The sequence below is a fragment of the Atheta coriaria genome, unplaced genomic scaffold, assembly GCF_025399875.1.
Source record: "Atheta coriaria isolate IRGN ID8LTWV9N9 unplaced genomic scaffold, Caltech_Dcor_3.1 hic_scaffold_5_pilon, whole genome shotgun sequence".
Taxonomy (NCBI): domain Eukaryota; kingdom Metazoa; phylum Arthropoda; class Insecta; order Coleoptera; family Staphylinidae; genus Dalotia; species Dalotia coriaria.
Genome location: NW_027045447.1, coordinates 3,633,912 through 3,651,511, shown reverse-complemented (window position 1 = coordinate 3,651,511; position 17,600 = coordinate 3,633,912). Strand labels below are relative to the sequence as shown.

Sequence of the window (17,600 nt, the reverse complement as noted above, 5' to 3'; positions counted from 1 at the left end):
AAACTTTCCAATAGAATGGCACCGAAGGGTTTTCGCGTGGCAAAATGCATGGGACCAACCACCAGATTCATTACGTAAGAACCGTTACAACTTATACGCTGTTTTCTTGAAGCCAGCCGGCAACCAACCATGCAACTTTTCCAATCTTCGCTGCTGCAAGCAGGACGCGCGATAGCGACAGCTGAACGTGACGCATTAACACGTACCGCTCCCGCCCCGATGCGACGCGGTGGCGGTTTATTGCCCCATGCCCCAATACTACACCGAGCGACACCAAGATCAATGAGCGTTTCGTGAGCGAAATGGTTAAAAATTTAATACCGACCGAAGCCACCTTCAGCATACCCGACAACTCCCTAGATGTGATACGAACATCCCCGGCACCCTCATCCTACAATCTTGATGTCTTTGACTGCATGCGCATCATGTGATCTTGGTTGGGAGAACAGACCCAAGAATGCGATGACTTCTCTTCCCTCGAATATTAACGACAACAGATCAGCTGCATTCGCCCCTGCCGACTGGTGAAGAATGACATGAAGGCATGGGGGGAAAGTCGATGATGTTTTGAATTAGAAATTTGCGACGCGTAGCATTCAAATCGATCGGAAGCGAAGTGTGAGTGACCTAAATGCCGACGATGCACGTTGCCGGTGCTTTTCTCCCCAACACGCCGCGTTTTTTTTTCTTCCTCTCGTCGAGATTCTTATTCAACATTTTGAGGGATAATGGGTCGCATTACGTTCGGATCGTTGACTCAAGTAACCGAGTTTTTGTTCATTCGTGTAGCGACGGCCTGTGCGCCAGAGCTACATTATTCAATTGATTATGAAGGCAGAAAGTTGGGGTCAACCTCAAAATATTACCGAAAAAACAACGCGCAAATATTTTTATCTGCAACTCATTTAGACGCTTTGATCGTTAGAATTGTTTCCTTGTCATAAAGTATAGATACTCGGTGCGCAAACAAGTTTTATGCGAGCATGCGAAATTAATGCCTTTTAATCAGGCGTTCGGCAGGCAGACATAAATTGAAATGTACGATAAAACATGTAATAAACTAGATCGATAATAAATGATACCTATGCTCGTGCAGAGTGCGCATTCGAATGTTGGATATTAAACACATGATTCTCTTCCGACTCCGGGGCATCGTGAGGTATACTTTTTATGTGAAATTTTGATGTGATCAGACTTAATGGGATCATAAACAGAATCAAATCGTCCGTTGAGTTTTATAGATTCAGAACACAAACAAACAATATAATGATTCGCTTTAAAATCTCTTACCTTATTGATATTTGGTGAGTGCAACACATCAAATAGCACACAAAGTCCTAATACTGTAATACCAGTCTCCTTGCTCAACATGGCGGCACCCGAGAGAAGTATGCTGAGCGCAAGCATCGTATAACTTTTCACGCTCTTCAGCCAGCAACAGGCCTCAGCACCTCCGTCCGCCCAGTCCTTGCCGCCGGCGACCGCACATCCCTTTCGTTTGACCGCACCGATTTTGTTCAGTTCACTAAAACGCACCGTCAGCTCACGCGGGTGGTGCTTCACCAAACCGGAGCCACTCGTGCAGGCACCATTGACCTGGCTGCTGTTGCACGAAACATGACTCTGCTGGTTTTGTTGGTAGCTGGAGATATCGCTGCCGCAGCTGACAGACTCTTCAGTGTTTATCCGACATGATTCGCAATATTGCGTGTCTCTGTGTTTGATGTGAGCGATGTAGGCCAGAAACGAAAGTAGGTAGAGGTTACAAGCTGCTAGATCCGCACGGCCCACAACTCCAGCCACAGCTTCCGTGTGAATTGGATGCGCAGCAAAGAGAAGACCTGCTACCCCGGAACCGATGGAAGAGTGACGGGTTCGTGGGAGCACGTGGCGTGCTACTCGAATCAGCAGTACTGTTGCGAGACAATGAAGGAGAACGTTCACTAAATGGTAACCCCATGGTTGAAACCCTCCGAGGAGATAGTTCAACCGGAAGGAGAGTACGCATAAAGGTCGGTATGAACCGTGGGAGCCGCTGTCACTCAAAGGAGTTCCCCAGAAATCGTCCTGTAGTAATCTGTGCCATGGTGTCGTCGGTAACAGATCCGGATTGCTCAAAATTGCTCGCCTGGAAAAAACAAGATATAGATATAATCAATAATGTAATCAATTTAAAGTTACAAGAAAAAAAGATTTGTTATTGCATGGACTAGATAAAACCTTAAATCTAAACATAGTTTTTCTTGATTTGCCTGTCGTTAGTTACGCTTCGTCCATCAACTATTAATGGTAACGAGACACGAGTTGAAATTATTTATAAAAGATCCGATTGCAGTAGCTTGGTGCTCGGCGCGAGAGCCATACAATATGCATGAAATAAATTACATTATAATGGGGGCGACTTCATTAAATTATCGATTGCGCGCCGTTCCGGCCGGCAAACAGAAAGCCGCATTCATTCAATTCCCGCCGATGGTTCTTTCCGTCTTCCGGGTTTCCACCACGTTTGCGCGTGGCGGCCGGGGACGAGTATGCCAGAACTAATTTGAAGCAAGATTGAACACGATCAGTGGAAGCGACCGAAACAACAACAATAACAAGCCGAGACAACACACAATACGCGGCGGGTACAAGTAGGGCGCCTAGTGAAACGTAACGAAAACAAAAAGAAAATTAATATTTTCCGCTCGAGTAGAGCCGACTGCGCCGTTTAATTAATCAAACACGACACTGGAGACTCGTGCAGCTTGACTTTACCGCCCCCATGATAGATTTGTCCTTTATGTCAGCCAAAATTGATCAAATAATATTGAACATGCAGTCATTGATGACGTCATATCATTAGAAGTGTATTGAAGTCGAGAGGAGTCAAGGAAAGTCGACAAGTCAGAAGTATTATATCGCAGCCGCACGAGTGGAGTTCTGAATTGAAACCCGGCGTGTGCACAAGGGAAGGAGCAGCAGGAAAATAATTAGCCGGCGCAATGAATGAAATGAAAAGCTCAATTCATTCAGAAATCGTCAAAACCCAGCCGAGTGTACCCGTTCATTGCACGTCATGCGGAAAGTATTCCCAAGAGTTCAGTTATTGTATTATAGACTTCTATTTTTGGATCTTTTGCCTTCAAAAATTTCATAGTGCAGGTCATGCCCTGTAAAGTTAGGAGTATTCCGTACTCCCCTCCTGGTTAACTATTAATTTGAGCATGATAGTTTATAGTTGGTAAAGTGGCAAAAGATCAATTCCACAACGCCAGGTCCTACTCTTACCATCCTCCGTCCTTTGCCTGCTAAGGCATTAGTTTGCATTCATGTACTGTGTGCAGAAGCCGGTTTGTGTATAATGAGTGCTGAATGTGTTTTGTGGGGTTCGTTGACGGTTGGTTGTGCGGTAAAGTGGCGGTAGCGGCGAGCAGCCGCCTCAAACCACCTTCGTTTGCGCACCATGCGAGATATGCCCACTTTGAGAAAGGGCTTCTCAAAGGAGCAACGCGCCAACCGAGCAACTAACCAACCAACCAACCGACCGACCGAGCAAGGAAGCAAGCCTCCGGTGTAGCAAGCGGGGCAAGGAAGGACGCATGAGAAGATCTTTGAGACGTTCAGAAATGAGCGCTATATGAAAAGGGTGAACTGTCGTGGCAAGGCAATAACCTTATAGTTATCGCAATTATAACTCATGTAGGAGTTGAGGAGTGAACAATTGTCTGCTACTAATTTACACGCATATATGCGGGAGAATGCTGGATAAATTTAATTATACTTCAAGGCCATCAAGATGTAGTAAGCTTATTTTCATGTTACTTGTAATAAAACTCGCATTTCTAAGAATTTAATCAAATAATTATGTCGAGACGCTGGAATTAGAACTTGCGTTGGTGTAAACATTTCAAGGTCACCTTGCCATGACCCAAATAGGATTTCCAGGCGTTTAATATTCATTTTTCGTTTAAAATTTGCTCGACTTGCTTCCATGAATCATTACACGAATTTATACTTTGCCCGGCTTCTCGCGCTCCGCGCGCGCCTTCCTTCCACATTTAATCACCGTACTTAGAAAGTGCAAATTCGTGTACTTCTTCTCAAAACGTTTGCTCTTTATGCCGGCGTGCGACTACCGCACCGCCGCCATTTTACGCTAAAGATCCTCGATTTGTATGAGAGCGGGCGCACGCTCGCCCGCCTCCGAAAACGAAATTTGCATGCAAATTTTAAAGGCTTTGTTTAAGGAAACTACGGCGCGGCGCTGTGTTTAAAGTTTTCCCGTTTTGCCTTCATCCGTTTCATCCAAAGACAACGAACGTTGGTATATAAACCTTGCTGGTGTTTGCGCCCGGCGCCTCCACCGTATTTATTAACTAACTTGCGATGTGAATACGTCCCACACAGTATGATTATTTTTTAATAATATTTTTTATTCTGGTGGGCTAGTGAACTGTTGAAAGTAATGTGAATAGAGATGGGATAAAAACTTGTTTTGCGCTCTCGAGTGGCGAGTTTCCGCCGAGATTTTGCACTCCATCGTCGATGGCACGAACGAGCGATGGCAGCTCGAGATCGATTTGCGGTTTGCAGGTTAGGCGGACGCGATATGCACGCTTGCATGCACGCAGGCGGCGAGGCAAAAGTTCGGGGAATCAGGAAGAGGATGGGATGGCAATAAATCTGGCGGCGTTATCGTGTTGTAATATAGTGGGAGCTCGCTCTCGATGGGGTTTTAACGGATGGCCTGCTTGCTACCGCGCAGCATCTCCGCATCGTCGTCTTTGTGGTCCTGGTGCGAGTTATATAACGTAAACCAACCTAAACTAACTAATACCTGAGAAAAACTAAATAATATTAATGTGTGTTACTATAGGGAGTAAAATAAAAGAGATAAGGTTTATGGAAGTTGAGTTATGGTCACTCACCGATCGTCGTAGACGAAACCGGCGTCCAGCGTGTTGTAATACAGCAGAAACGCAACCAAACAGCACAACAGGCTGACGTAATCCATGCTGCGTCCTTGTGATGGTTGGGTGGTCAGCGCATAGTCTGCAAATGCGGAGGTGAGCACAGCGCCGTCTGACTTGTTGCTCAGTCGCCGCGCGCGACCCCCGATCGAACTGCAGCGTCTTGCAACGTTGCAGTATCAAGACGTGATTGCCCAACTGCTGTTGGTAACGGTGCTGGTGCCTTTAAGGGTGTTGAAATATGTTGGATCATTTACGGCTGGCGTCGTGCCGAGCGTGCACATTACATTTTTCTCGGCGTTAGACGCGCGTCGTGCGGAATACGAAAGTTCTCAGGTTTTCCGGCTGAAACGAGAGAGGGTTATAGGTGACCGGACCACCAAGGGTGCAAAATCCGTTTGCCTGTTTGCACTACCCGCACACACGCCACACGCACGTCACAGGTGAAACGCTACACCGGGATGGGATTTAAACGAGGAGAAAAAAATTATACGTTAGTGAGAGCTTGAAAAGACCGAGATTTCTATCTCAGCGAGGTTGGCGACGCAGCTCTCGTTGCTAATTCTGTTTTTCCAAAAAGTCGACCGTTTAAATGGCTAAAGCAAACTTTGCCCGACCGTCCGTGTGCTTTCTCCGTTTACTTCTTCGCCTCGTACGGTGCCCGTTTTTCTCGGACGGGGCCCGATTGAATGAAAAGTAAATTAATTAAGTCTCCGCTCGGGCAAGTCGCCTGATAGTTTTTTTTCTTCTTTTTTTATTTGCTCCTTCGTTCCACCACTTCGTTCCGGCTCGTACCAGCGCTTGTTTTTTGTCGAGGGGTTGAGAAAGGTATTAACTAATTTTCATTTGCGCTCTTGCTCGACTGGCGCTCATTATTTCGATAACTTCTCTCTGATGTCAAGAAGAACCAGGAAGATAAATGCAGGAAGTCAACAATGAGCCTGCTATATCGGCTGTCACGTCCAAAGCTACGAGCTCACACTGCTTGCACGGTGCAGTAATGATCTACCTCGTAGATTTCGAGTAGATTTTTACCTGTAGCGCGCACCTGCCTTCGCGGCGGCCGTCCAAATCGAGGACTGAGGCGATGTGCGTCGCGACGCCGCGTTTTATATGCACACGCCGAACATTTCGCGAACACTGGCCGGCGTTTCGGGTGCGCGCGATCGACCCTCTCGCGCGCGCCGCGACGCCCGCCCCACCATCGCCGACAAATGAGTGCGCGCGCGCGTTCCTCCGCCGCGATAGCCGCGACGCCCGCACAGGTGGTGGCGGTACACACACGCAGTGCTTCGGTCGGTGATGCAGGAAGACGACCCTCAATCCTTCATAATTCACATCCAATTATCACTTGTGACGCGTATGAAGAACAACGGCATAATATACTCATTATAATCAAGTATTTATGCAATTAATAAACCACTTATTCATCAATAATTTATCAACAAAATCAAACATAATATTCAAACCTTAAACAAGTGAAACTTTTAGGTTTTGCTTTCGTTTTGCAAAATATACTTACACAAACGCTTTGCTTTTTTTGTAAAGCATTCGGTATAGTTGCAACTCTGTCAACTCCAACGGCGCCGCCGGTGCCGAGTTGATACTCGCTAAATTTACAATTTCAGAAATGCACGAAACTGAATTCGTGTTGGAATGAAAAAAAAGCGTTTGTTTTACACGCCACCTCGCACTCTATTGTACGCGTTGGGGGCGCACATGCAAAGCGTAACATCGTCACAAAATAAAACAGGACGAAACAAACTCGCGTTGAAAAAAAAAACGCGGAAAAACACTCAACTCCGGCCGATTCCACAGAGCCGCGCGGCTATTGTCGCGCGAGTTGCAAAGGTGCAAAAGGGATTCGTGGGCAAATTTCCATGCGTTCACCGTGATGCCACGAAGCGACGAATACGAAACAAAATGCAACAAATAACCTACGTCAACACATTTGTACTTAAACAAAATATCTAAATTTAAAAACTAAGACTAATTTCAAATCACATACGTAAATTTAGCGACCATTCCAAAATTTACCACATAATGCCACAACCCAAACCTGATAGTTCCACTACGTCGTCCTTGATGCGTTCACTTGAACCGTGTTGAATTGTGTTTGGGTTGTGTTGCGTTTTGCATACACACTCGTCGTCCTTCCGACCCTTTTCAAGTCGCCATCGACCATCTAACCCTTCGCCTGGTCAACACTATTAATTCACCACCACTATACAACTCTGTTTACATTTCTTCTGATCGAAACAAGTCGCTCAACTGCCACACTGTATTTTTATATTTATATGTTATTTATAGGTTATACTTTAAGTGTCCACATTGCATGAATGCTTTGTGGGCAAGTGAAGCAAAACAACTGAAAGCACTCGAAGCAAATCGAGTCGAACCTAATTACGACTAATTTACCGTCGCGGTTGCAGCGGCGAGAAGGGCGACTTCCAATTACGCCTAATTGTGGTGTTATTTGAAGACAATAGGGTTTGACAAGTACTACCGGTCCTTTATTCAATTCTAACATGCATTTGTAGAGATTCACTCTGCAAATTAATATTATTCCAATTCAAGGCAGATATTAAGCGATTTTTAAATATATTACAATAGAATCGCAACAATTTGCATGCATAAAATTATATACAATTGAGGTTATGACTTTTTTGTGTGCATAACCATAAACATATTGTATATAATTATAAATTTATGATTTGTGCATTTGCTAGGAATTGGGTAATGTGAGTTTTTGGATTGCGCGAGCTGTTGTCTTATTCTTTAGCAGACGGACTGACGCACGGTCCCTCATTGTCGGACGAATTTAATTAAGAATCGTCGAGTGCATGCTGCGGCCGGCCGTTGTTTGTTCGAAGCAATTAAGTCGAACACGAGCAAACCGTAACGCAATTGTACAAGTGCACACAACTGCACAGCCGGACGTAATTGAATATTATCCAAGAACACGAGTAAATACCACTTAATTAAAATCAACTTTGTCATAAAATCATCTATTATATATTTTAATATTCAGTTGATTTTATGTGAGTATGTATATGTGTGAATGCTGATATCAATATGCTTTTGTAGTATCACCTATCCAGTACTCAGTTATTCATCGATGCATTCATCCATCTCATGTATATTTAATGGAAATTTGAGTATTTTTGATCATGTTAAGCTCAAGTCAGCCCCTCGGTCCCCTTTTGAAAGCGAGTGCATCCATCTTTGCTCTTTTACTCCCTTGTTAGTTGTCTCCCTAGTGTTTTGCTTCTGCTTGTGCACTCCAACGTCCCTATGTCATCTCTTTTTTCTCTGTCATTGCCTTCGATCCCTCGCCCTCTTTGCACGAAGGTGTCGCATGATATGGCAACACCGATGACGCTTCAACGCTTGACACAAGCACTCTGTTATATATTTTTTTAGATCCAATGATGAGAATAAGGATATCGACACCATCAAGTATTAAATATCACACACGATGTGTTATAATACGGCGTGAGTTTCCAAACACTCATTTATTTTTCCAGTTATAAACTTGGAGTGATAAATGATGATAGCTTGTTAAGTTTTAAAGTTTCGATTAGTTTGACAAATGCATGTAACTTTACTTTTAGTTGAGTCAACTTAACTAAACATCATACATCAATACTCGTACACTTGAATTCTGGACAATGACAATGGAAGCTTGTTGTCTGTATTTACAGAATAAATGACTAAATGAGCTGTATTAGTTCACTAATACAACGCCAGTGCTCATTAAGCTAAACGAAGCAATCGGCATTCGGGGCTGCGTGACGTTTTGATAAATCGTTCTAATAAAACAGAATATATTATGGATTACCAATTGGGAATATGGGAATATTATTGGAATCGCATTTGCAGCCCTGCCGAACACTCACCGCGCCGTGTGTGCACTCACTCATCCCCTACAACACACATAAATGTGACTTCATCCTATAATGAAGCACTGTGTCAATACTCGTCTTTATACACTTCTCTTTCTTTCTCACTTACACTCCGGAGTAAATATATTGATACCTAAATTCTTTTAAAAGCAATTTGATAGACCGACAAAACGTATTGGGCTGTGCGAAGGGTGGGTATGTTGGTTGTTGGATATTACTGGGAAATGAGGGAAACCGGCGATGCTTTTATTATAATGATAATACGTTATTGACTCAACGCCGGAGAGCTTTATTTTATGGCCCGCTAACAGAAATAACGTACGCGCAGGCACAGGCACACATCGCCGTTCCCGCCGCCGCCCTCGCGGGCGTATAATTCACATCCATTTGCGCGACGACGACGACGACACTGGGCAAGTGTGCGTGCGGCGGCGAGTAGATGAGCGATGAGCGAATGTGTGTTACGCGACGACGATGAAACAATTTCCATTATCCAAATATCCCATCTATATTTAATTTCGTTTCTGCGTTTTCCGGTTGCTGGCACGTCCCGACCCCAACCCTCGGGTATCTCATTACGGTTTGCCTTCAGTCAATACCTTCTACGCAATCATTTCTTATTTTATTAATTGATTTGTCGAAATTTAAGGTTGGGTTTATGACTTTTATGACATCCTGTATAAAAAACGTAAAAACATGACATTTTACCAGGGGTGTCTTCAACCCCGGTTTCATGTGAGTACAATATGTCGGTTTTGCCCTTAACAACACCACCATACCCCCCATATTCAGTGTGTTTCTATGTTTCGTTCCACCCTCTGCTATTCACATCCAAATCTTCTACTTCTACCCCTGTCCCGCTTTGTTTTAATGAGTATTTCTCTTTCTGTTTGCTTTCTTGTTCCACATGCAGCGTATAAAATATTACGCTGCCGTTGTCGTCATGTTGCACACTGCCGAAATGCCCCGCAGTCATCTAGACGGCGGCGGTCGGCAGGACTCCCGGGGTCCTTCCCGGGCGACGAACATGACGAACTTAATTAACTCCACCGCTACCCCTGCATTCATCCCGGTGCGCATTGGCATCAACTCGACACCATGGCGCGCGCGCGAGTGCTATTTTTGCGCTGGCCGTGTATTAAATTACTTATTTTCATGCTGACGATGGAGGTGGCGGTGGATGCGTCGAGATGCGGAACGGAACGCTATCCTCACCTTCCGCAGCGGCGTACGTTGCGGTCGTGCTATACATTTAACAAATTAATGCGGATACAAAGTTCATAAATGTATTTCCTTCAAAGAAAAAACATTTTTCAGGTATCTACGAAATAATTGCATTTTTGAAAGCTCAATACCATGTATCAAATGATTCTCGATCAATTTGTCGTTGGACGAATCCTAGCAATACATAAAACATCGAATTGGACGCTCGGCCAAATGTATTTGCGTAAGCAATGGGTTATGGTAATGGCACCGGATGTGGCGGCAGCAACGAATTGTGAACGTGCCGCCCGCGCGCATTAATACACGCTACTTTATTGCCGTTTATTGCGGGATTCATAAAATGCAAAATTATTACCCGCAACTACGCACCATACATCTCTGCAATGCGAGAATGAGATTTCACCAGAAATATTACACCCCGTCCAGGTGATTACCAATAACCAATAATTGGGTACGAAATTACCAGTTTATGACCACTCACTGATGCAAAACATTTTCATCATTTGTCACCGCTGCGTAATCATCTTTATATTCATTGCGAACCTTCCCGAAATTATGGTTGGTTATATTGGTCACATGTGCACCCTTATTATTATGCCTCAATTTATACCCACAGATTGGTCCTAAGAATTTGTTCTATATTCCACATTCCAAACAGTTGGTTCATTTGCTCCTTCCTTTCAGGCGAGATTGCTACATGTGGGACGACAATGAAACACACCCTTGTGACGTTTGCATTGGTGGATGTTCCCCAAGGGTTGTAAGTTATAACAATGAACGGACTAGACCTTTTCTTCTTCAATCATTATGCATGCAAGGTTACTCATACTTGGTTATATCTAAGTAAAAAAATCAAGGATAACATTGGCTTTATGTTAGGGTGACAGTCACACAAAGTTATTATTTATTGGAGATAGCGCGTGACATGTAACTATGACAGGGTGTGTTAATAATGTGCTTTTAATGCTGCCATAACTTTTTTAAATGAAATTAATGTTTGATTTATGTGGCTATAATGTCGCACGGTTAAACAATGCAAGGTTTTTGTGTAGTATACTTTTACTCCGTTAGATGGCGCTTTTAAGCAACTCAGTATAATTTAATACGTCAAATATAGGCCACACATAATTCATAATTTACCAAATTATTTTAAGAAATTTATTTTTATAACACCAAATACAAACAACAATACTACTCTTGTTTCCGTTGAAGAAAACAATACGAAATGTTTAGCATGTTATCACACTAATCTGTATAACATAAAAAACGCGTAATAGAATAATAGAAAAAGTTTCTCTCACTTTGACTTCCACTGAGGGGCAGCCGAGAATTTAATCACAGTTTTTATTACAAGATTACACACCGAAAAAAAAACCTAATTTTATTTGTGATTGCGTCGAGCACGCGCTCCGAAAGGGGTAATACGCAGCTATATCAAAGTCATGCACGTAATACGCACACATTAAATATTCTATTAATGCAATAGTCGTGTTCACGAAATTATTTCCACACTCGCCACACACTGGCGTAAGTATTACATGCCAACACTATTCCACACATCCATTAGCGAGTGTTTCGTGTAGGTGTAAGTGTAGCAAGTCAACTGCGAGGGGTGCAATTTCATCGGCGCAGCAGGCGAGCGATCGCCGCTCGTTTTCTCTGAAATTTCACGTATATGTATGTGGGTTGTGTGAGGGATAAGGGGGAGGCAATGCGTGTCTCGTGTGTCATTTACAAAAAGGCGCTATGTTATCCGGCGGCATATGGTCAGTGCTGGAAGTGTACTCGTGCGCATCGATGACACCAATTTTTTAAACGCCACGCAGTGCACTTTAGGGTCACTGAGCGTTGTGGATAGAATCAATAAACGCGACACGTTTTTGTAATTATTGAAATTGTAAAGATCTATTATCTAAAGTAATAGTTGTTGTTTTTTAGTAGATAAAACATTTGTATAGTTGTATAGTTGGTGGTTTAACTTAGCGTGCCTCAAAGCTATTTGCCGATAGATGGCGTTACTTAAAAGTGTCTGAGAATAGTACATTTGACCGGAAAGTAATAAATCATTAAATTATTATTCAAATGTAAATGTGCAGCTGAGGCAATGTTGATTTAGCTTCGAAAATTTTCAAATTTCAAACACGAAATGTCGTTTATTCAAATCCGGCGCGCCGATCGCTGAATGTATAATGTTGACATAACAATCCAAGGGTAGCTCTCCAGCCCAGCGTCCACTGTCCACATCATCATCATCATCGGGCGTCCGTAACGCGTCCGAAACGAAATATCACGCCGGTTTGGACTAATCGGATGTATGCGTGCGACGGCGGGCGGCATGATTAAACATTCCCTCCCCCAACTAGGGGCGCGCACGTCCGACGCGCGCGCATTATACGGCTTATAATTATTACGCACAGAAATCGTCGGGGATCGCAATCGAAGGGGAAAACGGCCGCGTCGAGTCGCGCCGGATGCGAGTGGACCTAATGTGATAACGGCGCGCCAGGTGCCAAGTCGATATCACGCTGGGGGCGCACACAGGCAGAGCGCGCATGCATACATGCATACAGCCCACCCCATCAGACGCATAATCATCCCAAATGGCGGTGGGCGAGGGACAGAGAAGCACGTATTGGGAGTTCGTCTAATATTTGCGTTTGTCGATCGTGTAATTTCCATTCGTATGCGTTCGTTTCGATTTCAGCATTTCCATTCCCAAAACGTGTGTAAACTTACAGAGTGATTAGGGAAATATAATATATTAGCAGTATTTAGTTTACACATTAGCGATGGATGGCAGCACTTAGAAATTAATAAAATATTGAAGGTTATTTTGTTTAAAATACAAAATATTAAAAAAAACTTGTAATTTGATTAGTTTTAAGCATTAAAAAGCTCTAAAATAAAATTTATTTCACTGATGTGGTAAATATCTACTACTTTAACATACCAAATTAATTTTTAAATGATTAAGTACTAACGCAAAAGCACTCCAACATTAAATTAATTTTTTTATGTGAATTACTGTGCTCAGCAATAAAAATTCCACCTCCCCTCCAATGGCTGGATGGAAAAAATAAAACGCTAATGGTAAAATATTAAATTACTCAGCAGCGACGACCATTAACGCGAGAAGACGCATTCGAATTGGAATAAATTACGAACCTCTTTTTGCCAACTTAGATTATCCTTCATTATCCTTATCGGGGCGCTCAAAACGCGGGTTGGCTTTCACTTTCTTTTTCATTTGCTGGCGCGGCCAAAAGCGATATATACCACATCCGACGTTTTGGACCCACTCTCCGCACGATATTAACTGCAAAAGCGGATTCAATTTTATCGTTCGTTTTTTCTGGCGTTTCTCGTCCCGCCAATCCAGCGATCCGTTGAGTGTGCATGTAATTTGTAATATTTACTTCGCCTGCTTCTTTTTTGAGCGCACGTTTAATGAAAACCCATCGGGTTGTGATGCAAAACGCTTATTACGTTTTTCCAAAAGTGCTTCGCATTTAATTTTCGTTTTCAATTAGGAGCGCGCCTTAGACGACGAAGACACTCATAACTTTCAATCTCGGCATATCCCTGCCGATGTTACATCGGTTTCAAGCCTTTTCAGGGATGATTTTAATATTCCAACATAATTTGATATTGCAAAAAGGTTGAAATAAAATTATTTTTTCTTATATTTCTCGTCGGTTACGAAAGTTAATAAACATCACATCATGTGTAGGTTGATATTACTTTCCTGAATAAACAATAATTAATATATAACTTGACTTTTCGTTGTCGCATTTTATTTGCCAAGTAGTAAAACGCTGTCGTCATTGCCGGGTGCGTGTTCGCGCATAAACTGACCTTCATAAAAGAATAATTAGTAATCAAGCGCACGACCTGCTTTTCCACCGCCCACTCTTGCAAGAGCCTATTTTTCTTCCTTTTTCTCATACTTTTTCAACGTTGCACTCGTCGCCTTTACGACTTTGAACATTTCACACAGTTAATTTAAAAATATAGGCAAAAAGATTTCCCTGATGATGGAATCGCTCGTGGTCACCCTTTTTTCACTCTCTTCGTCGTTGTCGTCGTCAGTAATTGCATCCAACGTAACACATAACGCGCTTCTTGCTTGCTCACTTCGCACTTTTTGCTGCATGCTTAATTCTTTTCTTGGCCAATTGAAATGAAAAGCAAAAGGTAGTTCCTTTTATGTGTCGTAAGAAATGTGCGTGTTTGTCGGACATAAATGAGCGGGTCGTTTACGAGCACATTTCTAGTGCAACAATAGGCCTGGGGTGAAATTGTGTGAACACAACATGAATTTGAAAAAGTGTTATATTAGACTCAACGTGCTTGAAAACACGTTACTATATCATATTATTTAGTTTGAAGAGAAAAAAATACATAATTCATTCTAGCGTTGACATAACTAATATTTTTAAATATGAAATAATTTCTAATTGAAATAAATAATATTATTACACATTTAATAACTGCTCACACATGTTAAAAAGTGAAATTTGCTGCGTTTTAAAAGTAAAAGGTGGTGTTTTTTGGCAGATAGAACATCAGAATGAATCAAAGCTATTTACCGGTAGATGGCGTTACTTAAAATGCTAGAAAACACGTTAAATAACAAATGATCAGTTTGCAAAGAAAAAAATGCATTCCTTATTCAAACATCAAAGTAACTAGCAATTTATAGACGAAAATAATTACAAATAAAAGTAACTAATATTACTACACGTTTAATATCCGGTAACACATGCTAAACATTGTTTGAGTAAATAATCCGAGTGTAATTTTATACGCGCACTTGGTATTGGAACACATTTCCATGTTTCGTTCTTCGTTTTGCAGGCAGGTATGCGTTGTCTAAACATTTAGAATTTTGCTAGGGTGGACGTGAGCGAGTGTGCGAAAGCACCGTGTACACTCCCCAAGTGTTGTTTTAATTAGCAAAGTTTCACCGCGCGTCATTGAGCGCCGTTGAACCGTGGCGAAATTCAGCCAGATGTAACCTATCAGACATCGGCACATCGAAGAGGATCGAAGATCGAAGCAGGCAAGTGACTTTGGAATTCTCGCATCGCATCACATGAACCAGGAAGAGGAAAATAACATAAAAGTTAATCTCGGAGTTTAAAATTTATACAGACATAGAGATAAACTCTAACCTATAAAGACAAGTTATGTTAGAGTATAAAGTATGTTAATATCAGTAGAAAATGCATTTATCTAAATAATAAACATGTTTAATGTGCTAGTTTTATTTGAGTTTTCCGGTTTCGCTTAATTTCTATATTTTAGTTTGGATTGTTGTCCGTTTATTTGTGTATTTTTTGCGTTGACTACATAAACGATACCTCATCAAGCAGCGTCATTAAGTAATACAAACACACATCAATGTTTTATCACGTTCTTTAGCTTGTTCTATTTTTCCATTTGGCTGGCGGTGCGCTCACACCGCGCTCATACTTATCATCGTTATGGCATACATCATAACTGTGTGTACATGTGCGTCTATATTTTATGGCGCTGTTCTTTTCCGTTTTCCGTTTTCCATCCCTTGTTGCCGAGCAAACATTCAATGCGTTGATGTTGGTGTTGGGTGGAAAGTGAAACGAATACGTGTGCTGAAGTTGTAGACGTATATATGGCTTTCATATCAAATTAGTGCCTAATGTTGTTTGTGATGCTATTTACTAAAAGTCCAGAGCTAATAAATTAGCTACCAGAGCTGGCCTCGAAGTACAAATACATTTAATATGACCTATACATTTTTTTGTCGATTGTTTTTAATTCATTTGCTGTAACTTTTGAAAGAAAACAAAATTATATTATTTTATGGCAACGACAGGTGTGTAATGTTATGTTTGTGTCTGGAATGTTGTTATAAAGTAAAACAGGTTGACCATTGACATAACAACACAACATAATAAAATCTATATTAAGTCAATAAACAAGCGTTCGCGTTGAGTATGCCCAAGTTTTGTAATTAACCTCAAAGTATGAAAGCGTTATTTACGACTCACTTAAGAGGTGCCTGCTATTAAATGTTTATAGCGACTGTTTAATGAATTTTAGCGCTACTATTCTACCAGATTGTAATTATTTATAAAAAAATATATAAGAATTTAATATCAGTTGGGTCAGTTATGAGTTAAGTACAGTGTCGATGATACTGGAAGTCATTAGTTTGCTTCTAATGGCGTCGTATATTGTTAATATGTTTAATATAGTGCAATATTGTGTTGTACTGTATCGTCATGCAGCAAAATACACATGTTGCGAAGCAAGCAAGGAAAACAATGGTGTTAGTAGTAGTGGTGCACTTTATGCAACCATACTTGTCGTAAAATGCAACGTGGGTTGCCCATGTAAAAGGAGTAGTATTAATCTGCGGATTCTAACGTACTGGTTAAAGAAATTTTAAATGTATAGTGAAATGAGTTTAAAAGTTTTAAATTTCTAAATACGCCATGTGCTCATTTTATGCCCATTGTTCATTGTTCAATGTTGACTCATGAATGTCTTCCCCGACCGCAATAGTTCATACCACGCAAGTAAAACTTGGCGAACGCAGGGGAGATTATAACGTTGCTCTGCGGTTCCCGAATGGCGAGAACGCGCGCATCTTGATCCATATATTATACGCGATTATATCATTTTAATTCAGCGCCCTCACCTCGCGCGAGGAATCAACACTCCGCCGCCGACGCCGACGCGTATTCTGCGAACGTTCGCACTTAAACGTTTACCTTTCATAACGAACGATATGTCGACGCGACCGCGGCAGCCAACCGCCCGTCGTGCCGCCTCTGCAACCGCCGTCGTGTGTTTGCACAGTTGGTCGCCGACTTTAAAGCTCGCGCATCAACAGCGCGTAAATTACGGCATCAGCATTGTTGTAAAATTATATAACTTTCAACGCAATGCTAATAAGATATAAACTTCCAGTTAAAATTAAAGCAAATTTTAATTTTGAAAATTAGGAAAACAAAGTGTGGGTATATAAGTAGATATAATAAATATGTACAGATACAGTATGGTAAATTTTGTAAAGATGCTTGTGGTTGTAGGGACGGTGGTAAAGTTTCGACCGATGCGCTCGATACCCACTGCTGGACCAATTTAATCAAGGTTTTAAGTGGACCCGCATTAACCGAGGTAATTTTACTTTATTCAGGATAATAACAAAGTGATTTTAACTGATTTCTACAGGGTGAATACAAAAATATCACAAAATATTATAGAAAAATTTGAATTTTTAAATAAATACCAAAAATATTTAGAATTAAAGAGAATTATTTATAAAAATTACAGCACTCAGTATATTTTGTGGTCATCTATAATAAAATATGTATTATACAGAAGAACATGTAGAGATGTAGGAAAGGCGGCGTAAAACCAAAACGCATTAAACTAATACCAAAAGTTTTCCAACAAGCTCAGACCCAGAAGCCGTTGCAACCTCAATCTCGCTTGCAATTTACACCAAATTTCGCAAATACGTTACATA

At 41.7% G+C, this 17,600-nt stretch overlaps 1 protein-coding gene across 2 annotated transcripts in view; it reads right to left on the bottom strand.

Annotated features, from left to right (window-relative positions):
- The window catches only part of Tmtc2 (Transmembrane O-mannosyltransferase targeting cadherins 2), a 60,872-nt gene extending 53,579 nt beyond the window's left edge, over positions 1-7,293 (bottom strand). Inside the window, exons 1-3 of one of the 2 annotated variants that reach the window (XM_065302989.1) lie at positions 6,961-7,293; positions 4,911-5,297; positions 1,291-2,128 (exon numbers count right to left, since the gene is read on the bottom strand). In XM_065302989.1, the coding sequence (XP_065159061.1) occupies positions 1,291-2,128; positions 4,911-4,996 (924 nt within the window). In that variant the 5' untranslated portion in view covers positions 4,997-5,297; positions 6,961-7,293. Of the gene's footprint in view, positions 1-1,290; positions 2,129-4,910; positions 6,084-6,960 lie in introns of those variants that run through there. The other variant, XM_065302988.1, reaches the window with a different exon arrangement.
- Positions 7,294-17,600: the final 10,307 nt, after the last annotated feature.